Source organism: Martes martes (genome assembly GCF_963455335.1).
Source record: "Martes martes genome assembly, chromosome: 15".
Taxonomy (NCBI): Eukaryota; Metazoa; Chordata; class Mammalia; order Carnivora; family Mustelidae; genus Martes; species Martes martes.
Window position 1 is genome coordinate 11,992,128 of NC_137903.1, and position 15,052 is coordinate 12,007,179.

The 15,052-nt window shown below is 43.8% G+C and overlaps 1 protein-coding gene across 1 annotated transcript in view; it reads left to right on the plus strand.

Moving 5' to 3' along the window:
* Positions 1–5,091: 5,091 nt before the first annotated feature.
* The window catches only part of SLC30A10 (solute carrier family 30 member 10), a gene marked incomplete at its 5' end in the record, with an annotated part of 38,361 nt that continues 28,400 nt past the window's right edge, over positions 5,092–15,052 (plus strand). The window contains one exon of the mRNA XM_080825276.1: positions 5,092–5,539. Within this exon, the coding sequence (XP_080681402.1) occupies positions 5,092–5,539 (448 nt within the window). The remainder of the gene's footprint in view (positions 5,540–15,052) is intronic.

Below are 15,052 nucleotides of genomic sequence, written 5' to 3' on the forward strand. Positions count from 1 at the left end.
CCTGTGACTGTTGAAAATAGTTCTTAATTATGCAGGTAAATCCTAGGAAGGCTTGCATTAGAATTAGTAACGGCAACACATCTGGTCCGCTGCTGCAGAAGCTGTGAGCAGAACAAGCAGAACAAGCAGAGAGAAGGCATTTCGGCTGGAGAGTCTGCACGTAGCACCTGACTTTCTATCTGACTGTGTCTGTAGATACTAGGTCATCTGTCACAAAACTCCGGTTTTTAGGGGTTGTCAGCGTCAGAAGTCTGGAGAGGAAGCTGCCACTACCCTGTTCTTTTCAAACCTATCTTTTTGGCCCTTTGCTTATCACTTTCACTTTGTCTAGAAAATGCTAGCCACTTATTTAATAAATTTGAGTGCCTGCTCTGCGCAAAGTACCAGAGCACATAGTAGTGAGTCAACATGATTTTTCCTCCTCTTGGCTTTATCTCCTCGATGATGTCTGTTTTAGCTGCAGAATTAGGCAACCGAGTGGACAGGGAGGTGGAGCGATGAGCTGGGGCTGAGCCTTGTTTGAAGGAGGTGAAGCCCCGGGGAGGTGATCCTGGCCGACAGCAGCGTGCTGACCGCGGTCCTGTCCTCGAGACGGCAATAGCTGGAAAACCCTGTTCTGCCACACCACCAGGCTTAAAATTACAGATACAGACGCGTTTCTGTGGCTCAGTAGGGGACGTGAAACCAGAGTCTTTGATCAACTTCACTGGAAGATTTAAGAGTTTGGAATGTCAGTAGTACTGAAGTGATATAAAAGTATTTAAGAATATGAACAAAAAATGTTTTATTAATTAAGTCTCACGTAATAGGGCTATTTCAAAATATGTTTTAGGTACGTTACCAGAACCAAATTTTGGTACTCACTGGGTGGCTCAGTCGGTTAAGTGTTGAGTTTTGGTTTCAGCTCAGGTCATGATCTCGGGGTCATGATCTCAGGGTCATGAGATCAAGGCCCATGTCAGGCTCTGTCCTCAGTGTGGAGTCTGTTTCAGATTCTTTCTCCCTACCCCGCTGCCCCACCGTGTGCTCACTCTCTCTCTCTCTCTCTCAAATAAATAAAATATTTTTAAAAATAACCCTTTCTTGATTCTATATCCCTTTAGCCTTGAAGCTTTTGTCTACTTGCCAGCTGCTACTTCTCTTGTCCATTCTCTTGAACCCACTTCATTTGCCCTCTTGCTAAGGTTACCAGTGGCCTCCAATAGTGCTAAATTGAGCCATCGTTTCCACTCCTTTTGCCTGCTCTCCGTATTTGACCGGCCGATTCCCTCCCTCTTTGAAACACATTCTTCCTCGGCCTCCTGGTTTCCCTTCCATCTCTCTGGTCCTTTTCTCTCATCTCTTTGTATTTTCTTCTCCTTCCAGTTCTCTCAAGTTTCCTTGGTGACCTCCTGCTGTTTCTTGTCAGCATTCAAGTTCATACATTCCCAGCCTATCCATCGCCCCTGAACTCCAAACTCAATTCACCCTGGCTGTCTAACAGACACCCCAAACAGGGTCACTTCTACTTCTTGCTCCCACCCTGGCCCTACAGCTCTCACCTTTGTCGTCCCTTCATCTCAGTTGCAACATCAGGTCCGAGGCCTAATGTCACCTTGACTGTTCTCTTTCATATCTCCCATCCAGTTGCCCAGCAAATGCTATTGACTCTAACCGCAAAACGAATTCTGGATATAGTCATGGCGGGCTGTGCACCCGTATGGCCACACAGGGCTCTGTGCTTGGTTGAATGCTCTGCGGTTGCTGTCTTGAAACTCTTTTTTTTTTTTTCTTTAAAGATGTTACTTATTTTAGAGAGAGAACATGGGGGGAGGAACAGAAGGAGAGGGAGAAGCCGACTCCGCCCTGAGCGCAGCACCGAGGCAGGGTTCTGTCTCACAACCCTGAGATCGTGACCTGAGCCAACATCAAGAGTCAGTCTTAGCCGCCTGAGCCACCCAGGCCTCCCCGTCTTGAAATTCTTAATAATGAAGAAAAATCTGTAATTTGTCATATATCAATGACAAAATTTATCCGACTAACCGTTTTTAAGTATATGCCTCAGTATTAAGGATATTCGCATTTTTGGGTAACCAATGAGTGGAACGTTTTCATCTTGCCACATTGAAACTATACTCATTTTTAAACACTGTCCCCTCACAAACTACCAGTCTAACTTTCTGCTTCTATGAATTTGACTACTTTAGATAAGTAGCTCATGTAAGTGGAATCAAACCGTATTTGTCTTCTTGTCCCTGCTTATTTCACCTAGCAGAGTGTCCTCAAGGTCCTGTAGTAGCACGTGTCAGAATTCCCTTCCTTTGGGGGCTCCTGGGTGGCTCAGTGGGTTGAAGCCGCTGCCTTCAGCTCAGGTCATGATCCCGGCGTCCTGGGATCGAGCCCCGTGTCGGGCTCTCTGCTCTCTCTCTCTGCTCAGCTCTGCTCATCTCTCTGCTATGAACATGGGGGCGCCAATACCTCCTTGAGACCCTCCAATTAATTCTTTTGGATATTTGCCAGGAAGTAGAATTACTGGATCAAACAGTTCTCTTTTTAATTTTTCGAGGAACTGGCACACTGTTTCTCGTAGAGACTACACCACTTAAAATTTAACTTTTTCAACAAAAAGCCTTGCACTTTCATTTCCTGCTGAAGCCCCGTGCGGTATGCAGCGGGTTCTGTCTGGATGCTCCCTCTTCCCGCCTGCTCTAAGTCACCAGCCTTTGTTCAGATCAGTGCAATCGCCTCCAGACGGTGCCTCTGCTCTCGTGCAATCTCAACACGGGATTCAAAGAGTCTTTTAAGATCTAAATTAGATCTTGTCATTCTACGGCTCTCCTGGGTGAGGACCCCACGTGATCGTCCCCCTCCCACCATCTCCTCTCAGACCTGATAACCTGCTTCTCTCCCTCAGTCACTCCTCTGCAACCAGACTGAGCTCCTTGGATGCTTCTTGAACTTCCCATGCTCGCTGCTTCCTCTGCCCGGAAACTTCTTTCAGGCGTCTCCATGGCTCATTTTCTTACCTCCTTCAGATCTGTACTCAAGAACACCTCAGTCAATTTTTCCCTGACTACTTTATTTACTTATTTATCTTTAAGATTTTATTTATTTATTTAACAGAGAGAGAGATCACAAGTAGGCAGAGAGTCAGGCAGAGGGGGAGGAAGCAGGCTCCCTGCTGAGCAGAGAGCCCAATGCGGGGCTTGATCCCAGGACCCCAAGATCATGACCTGAGCCGAAGGCAGAGGCTTAACCCACTGAGCCACCCAGGCGCCCCTTGACTACTTTATTTAAAATAACACCCCAACACTTATGTCAGTACTGTACCCCTCTTCTCTGCTTCATTGGTGTCCATAATTCTTACTACCATTGGACAGTCCATACAGTTCATGACTAATTTGTTAATTGTCTCTCTCCCCTATTAGAGTGTAGGTAAGCTTCATGAGGGCAGAGGCTTTCCTCGGTTTTGTTCACTGCTATCTCCCCAGAGTCTAAGACCATGTCTGACATGTAGGAACTTAGCATCTGTTGCATGAATGCAAGAGTGGGATGGTCTGCGTGCAGGGATGTGCACCAACTGGTTGTATTAGAAGTCTCACTGTTACAGCACCACCTGAATTGGAGATCATTTCTGAGCTACTGAGGAAATTATAAGGGCCACATGGAAGTTGTCAGGTTTTAGTCAAAGTCAGTACACTAGTCAAGGTTCTGTTCTCCAGATGAATAAAACCAATAGGGTGTCTGTATAAATAGAGAGCTTTATTGTAAGGAATTGGCTCATGCCACCCTGGAGGCTGAGAAGTCCCAAGATCTGCAGGGTGAGTCAGCAAACCTGAGAACCAGGGGCCTCAATGGTGTAGAAAGACCACAGCCTGGCGACCCAGGAAGAACTGATGTTTCGGTTGAAGCCTGAAGGCAGGGGAAAGCCAGTGCCCTAACTTCAAGGCGGTCAGTCAGTCAGCAGGAGGAATTCTCTCCTCCTCGCAGGAGGGTCAGCCATTTTGTTCTGTTCAGGCCTTCCGCGGAAAGGTGAGGCTCATCCCCATCGGGGAGGGCAACCTGCTGTGCCTGGTCTAAGGACTCGAATACCAGGCTCCTCCAAAAGACACCCTCACAGAAGCACTCAGAATGGTGTCGGACCAAATGTCTTGAGCACCTGGCGGCCCAGTCAACTTGACACATAAAATTAACCATCACACTTTAAATTCAGAAGAGATTGGGTGTAGTAATTTGAGTCTATATTTCTGTGAAGGGTTGACTGTAGGCAGTCTGCTCAAAACAATAGAGGCCGCTGCTGTTTTAAATATTCGGGACCTGGTCAATCTTTATGGCTTATAAGTGACAGGTGATAAGATTAAAAACAAAAAAAAATTTCCTTGCATCAGCTGAATCAACTTATTATAATTCGGCTTTCTTCCTGAAACCAACGGGGTTATGTCTTTAGCTCCTTCTGCTTAAAGGCATTTCATCTTTTCTGAACACGAGGAGTGTTTTTCTCGCCTTCTTTATGGAGAATATTTGGATGTAGGGTGCTCGTTTATTCCAAATAACAGACAAGGTGGTAGAAAAATCACCCGAGCTTCATCTTCAGCTTTTACTTACCGTTGCTGTGACCTGTGGATTAGTGACTCCTAGACATATTCCCTGTTCCATGCACTTAACCGAATTCAAAATATTTACCTGGGCAAGACATGACGGTCACGTCAAATGGCTCGTCTCCCCTGAGTAGTTACCGCACACCCCAAGACGGGAAAGGCCGACCCCACGGATGGGCTTCTGCGTGGTTCAAAGACACAGAGACTCTTGGCTTTTGTAACGAAGCACACAACAAACAAACGAACAAACAAAAACCCCTCAAGTCTGCATCTGAAGCCGGTGTCTTCAATTTCCCCGAGTGCCAGCTCACGTGACATCTCTTGGTTAATTGCCCTTTAAACTGTTTTATAGCTTTATAGCAGCCTATAAAAGGTGATTTCCAAATATGACAGGTGCTGAAAGGCTGAAGGGGAGACTTATCCAGGAGTCCTAACAGCTAAACCTGTAGCTTGCTCCCCTAACAGCTCAGCCTTCCCCGGGAGAGGGCGAGGAGCCCCGGAGGAGCCCCGCGCCATGGGGCGATACTCGGGCAGAAGCTTCCGATTAATCTTCATGTGCGCGGTGAGCGTCCTGCTCTTCGTGGCGGAGCTCGTGATCGCCCACATCGGCAACTCCCTCTCCTTGGCCTCCGATGCCTTCGCCGTCCTCTCCCACTTGGTGTCCATGGTCATCGCTGTGCTCGGCGTGAGGGCCAGCAGCATTCAGCGGCACAGGAGGAGCACGTTCGGCCTCCTGCGGGCCGACGTGGTGGGAGCGTTTGGCAACTCCGTCTTCGCCGTGGCCCTCATGCTCGGCATCCTGCTGGAAGCTGTCAAAAGGTTTATTAGTCCCCAGAAGACGGAGGAGCCGCTGCTGGTTCTCAGCGCTGGAATCATCGGGCTGTTCTTCAACGTCCTCAACTATGTCATCTTGGACTGCTGCTACTGCTCGGCACACGGGCCCCCGGGGGACCCCGAGACAGGTAAGCCGTCCTCAGCTGTCCTAGCAGATTCGGTCTGCTCGTGCCCCTGACTTTCCAGATCTTCCGCAAGGGAATTGCCTGCAGTCCCAGGTTCCTTGTGAGCCGTGGTGGGGGTGAGTGCATGGGGGGGGGGGTCCTTCTTTAATTTTTAGTCACTAGGAGTGGAAGGTGTTCAGAGAAGTGGAGAGGGAGTAAAGGGACCGAATAGGGCACAAAGGGAGCTGTTTGAAAGGAAGCAGATGGGGCACTGAAAACAGCCTCATTCAATCAGGGGCCAGATGCAATGTGGCTGTGCTTGAATTTAAAAATAATATTTTAGTGTTCCCGTAAGATTTGTTCAAAAAATACTAAACTACCTAACCAGCAGATATCAAGGAAGTTGTCAAACAAGCAGCTAGAAAACAACTGGCTAGGCTGATCAATTCTCAGGAATGGATATTGGAAGAATTTATGTAAAACAGAGAAAAAATGAAGGAGATGATCTAGTACTTACTTTTTTTTTAGATGGAAATATTTGTACTTATTGATCATATGCATCCAACCTGAGAAAAAGGAAAACTATTTACACGTGAACCTTTAGACGGGACTTACAGTGGGTATCGAATGTACTGGGTCATCTGTCAAAAGAGGGAGTTGAATCTTGGAAGAGAACAATACATCTAAAGCAATACATTCATAATAAAGTAGGAGATGGAAACACGTTTCTTTAAATTGCCACAATAGGAATTAAATATACATAAAAATCTTCTTGCAGAAGAGAGGAAATTTCCAGCCCCATCGCATGAAAAGACCAGGTTCACATCACGGTTCTCTAGCAGAGGGCAGCATTAGCGTTAGCCCACCTAGTCTGGCTGCCCACAGGTAATGCAGAGGTAGGAAGGACTAAGGGAGATACTGCGTGTTCAGCCCTTGAACAGGCACTTGGTAAAGAGTAACTCTCGTTTTTTAAGACACCAAAATGCAGGACTTGAATTATGTAATAATCCAGTAGCATTGAATTCTAATTGCTCATCTGGAGTCTAAGAAATTTCAGCGTATTCTTTATTTGATGCTAATCAGTTTCATCTCACTAGTCGGGGTGTTCTACAACTAAGCCGGGGAGCCTTAGTTCTAAGTTTGCGTTTTTCACTGTCTTCTTCCTGTCTTTACTCCCAGTGTAAATTGTGTCAGCTGGGTCCAGTCCTTGATCCAATCTCCATCTAACTTTTCCTATTGGTAGAATGTATGTTTTGAGATCACCTATGGTATATATTAACAAAGAAACTAGAACCTATACCTGTATTTGATTTAATGAATCAGCTAAAGCCTCATCTTTCAAAAAGACAATAATGAGTTAACTTGGGACCCTAAACCTTGCTTCCATCAATCATCAGGTAGAAATTATTATTTGAGATTCCAAATTATAAAATTCACATATTTGAATATAAGAGAAATATTTATTTTTTAGTGCTAGGTATGATTTTAAGGCAAGGAAGCGGATTTCAAGCAAATGATTCGTATTGGCCATGGAACTGTTGCCATCACTGAACTTGCCATATTGTTTCAGACGTGATATAGACCTGCATATAGCAAAGGCAGTTTAGGCAAAGGGTGTGACTCTTTGACCAGTGTGAAAATTGATAGACAACTGTAATTTTATTTTTATAAGTTGAATTATTATCGGGTCTTAGTTCAGCTCCTGTTTGGGAAGTGGTGCTTTCCAATGTCTACGTTCATGCTAAAATGACAAAAAGAGGCTTAAGACAAATATTTCACCCTGACCGTATCAGTTTCTATTGCCTTAATTCCGAATCTCCATCTTCTCTTAAAGAGTAAAATTCTATACAGTTTGCTTCTTTAACCAACTATAGTGTTAGATATACACATACAGCTAATTCTTTTTAAGGTTTTTAAATTTATTTGACACAGAGATAGAGAGCACAGTAGACAGAGCAGCTGGCAGAGGGAGAGGGAGAGGGAGAAGCAGGCTCCCCACTGAGCAGGGAGCCCGATGTGGGGCTCGATCCCAGGACCCTGGGATCATGGACCTGAGCCAAAGGCAGACGCTTAACTGACTGAGCCACCCAGGCACGCCTACAGCTAATGTTTTAAGAATCATGTTCTAGGGGCGCCTGGGTGGCTCAGTGGGTTAAGCCTCTGCCTTCGGCTCGGGTCATGGTCTCAGGGTCCTGGGATCGAGCCCCACATCGGGCTCTCTGCTCGGCGGAGAGCCTGCTTCCCCTCCTTCTCTCTCTGCCTGCCTCTCTGTGTGCTTGTGATCTCTGTCTGTCAAATAAATAAATAAAAATTAAAAAAAAAAGAATCATGTCCTATGTTCACTTTATTTTGGTAGCTTTTTGTATTGCATTATTCTATTATTAGTTTCAGACTGTTTAAGCCCTCCAAGTGATTTCAGCATAGCTATTTTGCTTCTTGACATTATATCTTGAGTTAGGTATTTAGCACTTTTACTAAAACATACATTTTGATATCTTTCCCATCACCTTAATAAGTTTAAAGCAAACTTTTGGATGAATCTCATACACTGATATTAACCCAATTTTAATTATCTTTCATTTCAAGAAGAAATGTGATTAGTCCATACATGTTAATTTATACCAGGAGGTGTACAATATGAAAGAAAATGACTCTTGACTTTAGAAGATTTGACCTAACAGATAATTATTCTATCCTAATTTATTAGGATAAAGAATTTCTGTATGTCTAGAGCCCTGACTTGTAGCTCTGTGGTACTTCCTGGGTTAGTGATCAAAACCAAGATAATCCACGATGGTTTCTGTGGGATCTGTGGCCAAAGAGAGTGTTTACTTAGTTAGCAAGCCTTCAGTGTCTCCCTGTTCTGTGGATCTCTAACTCGTTCTGCTTGATCTGTCTGAGGTGGGAATTGATACCAGTTACATCTGTTGTTTGACATCGTAGGCAAGTAAAAAATAAGACCACTCACTTTAAATGAAATATGAACAGACTAGATTGTCTGTACAGCTAAGACTTAAAATATCCCTGGGATTCATGGAGTGAGAGAAGTTGGAGGATCAGACCGATGGAGCCAGAAATTAAACAAACAAACAGACAAACAGAAGAAAACCAAAAAAGCTCTGGGAGAAAAGGAACGTGTAGATGATGTGGCTGAGATGAAGAAACCTTGAAGCTCTGGGTCAGTCCTTTGCCGGCGTGAGTCCATCCTTGACGTGAAAAGTGATAGGGGAGGCAGGTGGTTTTGGCTAAAGTAAAAGGCAAAATGAAAAAAGTAAAAATCTCAAGCATGAAAGAGAAAACAAACAAGAGGGAAAGATTGAAATGTGGATGGCTACGTGTGTATTTGCAGAAGCGGTGGGGGCTTAAAACAACATGTAGATTCGGAACCAGGGAGATAGAGGACACCAAGGATTTTCTTTCTCTAGACTTAGGGACTAACTGTGCTTCGTTCACATTTCTTCCTACTCTTTTTTCACTTGATTTTCCTTGACTTTCACTTTGTCTTTTAGGTCTGGATTTTATTTTTGATTATTTCTCAGGATTGAGTTTTCTTTAGAATAAAATGAATAGAACTCTCTATGCCCTTGCCTGACACTTGAACAGATAGATACCTTTATGTATACTGGCCTTTTTTTTTTTTTTTTAAGATTTAATTTACTTATTTGAGAGAGAGAGAGAAAGAAGCACAAGCAGGGTGAAGGGAAGAAGGAGAAGCAGACTCCCCGCTGAGCAGGGAGCCGGATGTGGGACTTGATCCCAGGATCCTGGGATCATGACCTGAGCCGAAGGCAGACGCTCAACAGACTGAGCCACCCAGGTGCCCCTGTACAGTGGCCTTTATTTTAAACCAGAAGCAATTTTGTGCAGCTCTGCCTGGGCTAGATTAGGCTTGCCGTTTATATAATATATACATGGCAAATTTATATTGGAAATAGCTGCGTTTTATTTAATTAATTAATTAATTTCACCAAATGCCTTTCCTTTAAATTTACTTGAATTGCTTTTGAGTCCAAACTGTGTTGATTGTCTCATTCTCCTTTTGTCTCTTCCTCTCTCCTTCCACTCTCCCTGCCCCCCTCCCTCTCTTTCTCACCACCTCTGTGGATTTATGTTTCTCCAACCAAATCACTAGAGGCTGTGACAGCACAGTAATCCGCAAAATTCCTGGTTGCAGAAGGTTTTAACACAGAGCTGATTGGCTGCTCTCATCAGCTCCTAGTCTATACTAGTCAGTACTAGTTAGGACTCAGGACTCTATCCTAGACAGTCCTGTAGACTCTGAAAGCAGATCTGGTTTCCTTTCCTTGTAGAGCAAATTCTATCCAGAGACAAGCAAAGTAAGCAAGGCTCTGCGAGTTTCAGCAGGGGCAAGAGGGCATCTGCTTCCGCTCTCCCGGTAGCCAATACCGTGCAGTCACTAAGAGGGCAGCAACCACACATTCGAGCACAGCTTTTCACACGAGAAGGGGGAAGGTTTTCTAGGGATGAGTTCCCCATCTCGTTCAGGGGCAGGATTGGAGTGATTTGGAATTTGCAATAATTATTATGTAATTTTAAGAATCATGCTCAATTCCCAGAAGCTGGTCCTTTGCCATTTGTCCATATCTGACACTATTGTTTTCCAAGCACCTTCTCGGCTTCTGAACAATTAACTTCCGCATGAGGGTTCAGTGATAAGTACACACACTCCCGTCACAGCTCACAGTATCTGGTCCCACTGTAGACGCTTCATGTTCTCCCTTACACCTCTTTCCGTCTGCTCACGGCGCCATGGGGAGCCCCTCCCTTCTCTGGTTGCCCAGTGACAGGGCTCTGGGTCAGTTCTAGGGAGTGAATAAGAAAGATTAACTGAAGATTGAAACATAGGAACTATTTCACATTTGCGAAGTCAAATTCAACTGAAGAAAAAAGAGGATAAAGCAGCTCCTTTTTCTAAGCTATTTTCTTCCAACATACAGAGGCTGCTCTGACTGATATCTGGGTTAAATTTTAATGAAAACCAAGTGTTTATTGACATCTGTGAGATGTCAGGCACTTGGAAAGCATACAGATAATAGTCCCGGCACTGTGTGGCGTACATTTGGAGACCTGTATGTTTTATGAAAGAATTAGAATGTATTGCACTGAATTCGAGAATTGTGTGTATTATGAGACAATATTTGCTATTTTCATTTGCAGACAAGGAAACAGGTTGAGCATCATAGAGGTAGTTCATGGAAGAGTGACAAAGAAATTACAAGGTTGATTCTAGGCCCTTAATTAAAGGTCTTATTCTGCTTCACCAAGAAAAGAAAAACAGTGAAAAGTCGCTTGGCAATAATCATAAAATAGCAGGTCAAAAAGTGCCAATTAATACTATAAAGTGAATCCCAATTCCAGTAGCTGAGTGACCTCCAGAAAGTCACTCAAACTTTCTAAACCCCAGTTTCTCGATCTGTAAAATGGGTAGTTAGTATCTAGCTCATGAGGGTGTTGTGAGGATGAAATTACATGGTGTGTGTGAACTGCTCACCGTAGCACCTGGTGGTGGTGGTTGGTAGTGATTGTCCAAGGGCTGAAGGGACAAGGAATGAATGAAATATTAGGAACACCCCTTTGCAGACAAGTCCCTTGCTCTGCTCCACAACCACGACTGGCAGCCTGCCTTATCCCTGGCCAACATTCATCATTGTTTGCTGTTATTTATACATTTGGTCGATACAGGTCCATCGCTAGGAAAACCACACAATACATGTTTATTGCCGATGACTGGTAGCATCCTTAGTGGGGTGAACCGGCAGGAGCGTGGACCAGGTACCGGAAAATACAGGGTCTGGAACTTCTCCCCTCATTCCCTGGGTCTGACAATGGAGAAGATACTTAACCACTTTGAGCCTCATCTCATGTATCATTATACTGGTTTTCAAGAATCGATATGCTTTTCTTTTGCTAAATAATAATACCTTCACAGTGCGTGATTTTTCAAAGGGTTCTTATAAATGTTACCTTCCTTGCTTTCAGTGCTCAAGATAACACTTTGTAGAAGGCCATTGCTTATATTTTTCAACTGTTAAAATTATGTTTCAAACTGTTGTAATGGCATTAACATCACACTATGGCACTCATGAAAATAATGCAAATGTAGCTTGTATTTCCAAGTTGCAAATGAAGAAACCAAGGCACCAAAGGTTTTGAGGTTAACCCAAGGTTGGTGCTAGAACCAGGACTTCACATTTTCATATGTCTATCCTACCATAAGGCGATTTGCCTTTTAAACATTTCCCTAATGTTCTGTCTAGCGAATAGTGACATTCCCATTTTCCTTATCAAAAGCCTTCATTTTCCAAGAAGGTGGGCTGAAAGTAAGCTTATTATTTTGGTTTTCTTTTGGCCAGATGCTTACAAAATGTAGAGTATATTTATTACTTTTCTCCTCTGCCTCCGTCTTCTGAGAGAGAAAATAGTTAACGTGGTTTTTATAAAACATTATGTATCACTGTATCTGATGACTGTGGTATTTTTATAAGCGGCAATAAATCTGGTGATTCCATTTTCTTAGAAATTGTCTTCCAAAGTCCGTGTCCTGATATTTATTGTCTACCTCTAAGGTGTTGAGGATTTTGAAGGAAGTAATTTTTAATAAAGTGCATCTGCGGTCTTGTTCTTTTTTTTTTTTTTTAAAGATTTTATTTATTTATTTGTCAGAGAGAGCACACACAGGGGGAGCAGCAGGCAGAGGGAGAAGCAGGCTTCTGCTGAGCAAGGAGCATGATATGGGGCTGGATCCCAGGACCCTGAGAAAAGGCAGAGGCTGTACCGACTGAGCCACCCCGGTGTCCCTGTGCTCTTGTTCTTTGTCTGCTGGGACAACACTAAAAATACATCAGCCCAATAGGCCATAGGAAAAAGATGATCCTTAACTCAGGCCGATGAAAACTCAAGGTTGGTTCCTTAGAGGAGAGCAGCAGAGAAGTCAGGTTGAAGGAGGCACTGTCTGGATGAGCCGCCTGTTTTCTGTAGATTTCTTTACATGAAGAAACTGCCTTGAGATTTTGTAGGACCAGGTGGAATGGAACCAATAACCAGCTTGATAGGTGGTGCCTAAAGTCAACTGAGGACGTTGTCGGGACATTATGGGACCAATAAATAACTTCCACCTTGAGTCTAGAGCTAAGTGAGAACTAAGGGATCAAAGATAGACAGCAATAAATAGAGAAGTCTAGATCTTGATAAAAGCTCGACTGGAGAATGTACCTTGAATGTCACAATAGGCCCAGCAGTAAACTTATCCTTCCTCTTCCAAGCAGAGCTCAACAACTGGGGGAGCAGAGGTGGACCCCAAAACAGAGACAGTGTGCATTCTCCGAGGGCAGGCCGTTGGGAGGGCTCAGGAGGGGCTGAGCCGGGCTCCTTCCATTCCTTAACCTAAACCCACCAGTGAGAGAAGACCTTTCCACTCCAGGAGTGACTTCTTACCTGAAAGTTGGAGTGGGAATGAAGAGGGTCAGGCAGAGGCCACCCTGATGGGCCCCTCATGGACACATGAGACAAGAGGAATGGAGATCTCCCCTTTACCCACTGCTGCTTCATGTATTCACTCCTAGCTCTCCTTGAAGGACTGGGAGAAGTTAGCAGGACAGGGGTGCCCACTTTCTGAAGGCTTGGGCTCCCAGTGCCAACCACTGTTTCTTTTCAGCATTCTTCTTGGGACCAGTGCTCGGCAATTTAAAAGCCCCTAGCGACTGAAATGGAGGAGAACAGTAAGTGTATCGATGAAATTGACCCTGAGGATCCACGGGTGGTCTGTATTGCTCACTAGAAATTACGTGCTGACATGAAATGATAGCATCAAGATATTTTAATAATTCAATGCCAGCAGTATAAAAATGCCCCCAATTTAAATGTGAATCCTTTCACCCTATCAAATTAGGAGAGAAAAATCCAAATCCAAAGTAGATATGTTTGACCTGATGAGTTCCCATCCAGAGAAATCAAAGCCTCTCACTATTAATTTGAAAGACAGCCCAAAGATGCAGCACAATGAAACCACAGAACCCCCAATCTCGTTCACTTGGAGCCCTGTCTCCAGTTGGAGTGTTGTCTGCCTGATGGAGCCAGTAGTTTTAGCCTGAATAGTTTTCCACTGGAACGGATGTCATTCTTCAGGATGTCCAAGTTGGATAAGTTGGACACCAAAACTTCGATATGCTCCACCTTTCAAAGATCTCTTTGTCTTTGGAGGGGCAAAGTGGTGGCTCAGTCGGTTGGGTGTCTGGCTCCCTGCTGAGCATGGAGTCCACGTCTCCTCTGCCCCTCCCCCATCCCCACACATACTCTTTCTCTAAAATAAATAAATAAATCTTTAAAAAAAAATCTCTTTATCTTTGGTTCTCTTCAGTTTTGCTACAGTATTTCCTTACATGAATTTCTTTTTATTTATCCTACCTGGGAATCACGGTGCTTCCAAAATCTAAGCATTTGTATCTTTTATAAATTCCAGAAGATTTTCAGATCCCGTTTCTTCTAGCTTTGCCTCTCCCCTGTTCCTTCTAGTTTCTCCTCCCATAACACCAGTTAGATAATATCAGATCTTCTCATTCTGTCCTCCGTATGTTGTACACCGTTTTTCATCTTTTCCACTTTATGTTGTTCTGTGTTGCGCTCTAGGTAGTGTGGGGAGATCTTCAGATTTGCCTTCACTTTTTCAGAAACTGATGCTGGTGCAATGGGCGTGTGTAGTTCTCTGCCATTTTGCCGTATGTGTAGATTTGTGTAATCCTCACCAAAATCAAGATACAGAGCTGTTACCTCACCCCAAAGCTGTCCCTCCTGCCATGTTTTTATAATCATACCCACCGTCCCTCCCCTCACTCCCTATCTCTCTGACCTTGAAGCCACTCATCTGTTTCCATCGTTATTATAATTTCAAAAATGTTATGTAAAAATAGAATCATACATATATGACCTTTAAAATTGGCTTTTTTCTTTTGGTATAATGCCCTTAAGATCAGCCAAGTGGTTGTGTGTGTCAGTAGTTGGTTTCCTCATATTGCTGAGAAGTATTCCATGGCTTGGATATAGTCGGATTATTTATCTATTTATTTATTTATTTTTAAATTTTTTTAAAGATTTTATTTATTTATTTGACAGACAGAGATCACAAGTAGGCAGAGAGGCAGGCAGAGAGAGGAGGAAGCAGGCTCCCTGCTGAGCAGAGAGCCCGATTCAGGGCTCGATCCCAGGACCCTGAGATCATGACCCGAGCCGAAGGCAGAGGCTTAACCCACTGAGCCACCCAGGTGCCCCTATAGTCGGATTTTTTAAAGCCATTCTGCCAATTGTATGCCTTTTAATTGTTATATTTATACCATCTACATTCAATGCAATTACTGGAGTTAGGGCTTAACCATTTCATTTTTATTTCATTTCATTTTTATTTTATTTTTATTTGTTCCTTCTGTGTTTATTTCTCTGTTTTCCTTTTCTTGTCTTCCTTGAACATCTTTTAGGATTCGGTTTTGATGGTCCCATTTTTTTGAGTTTTTGAGTGTATCTTGG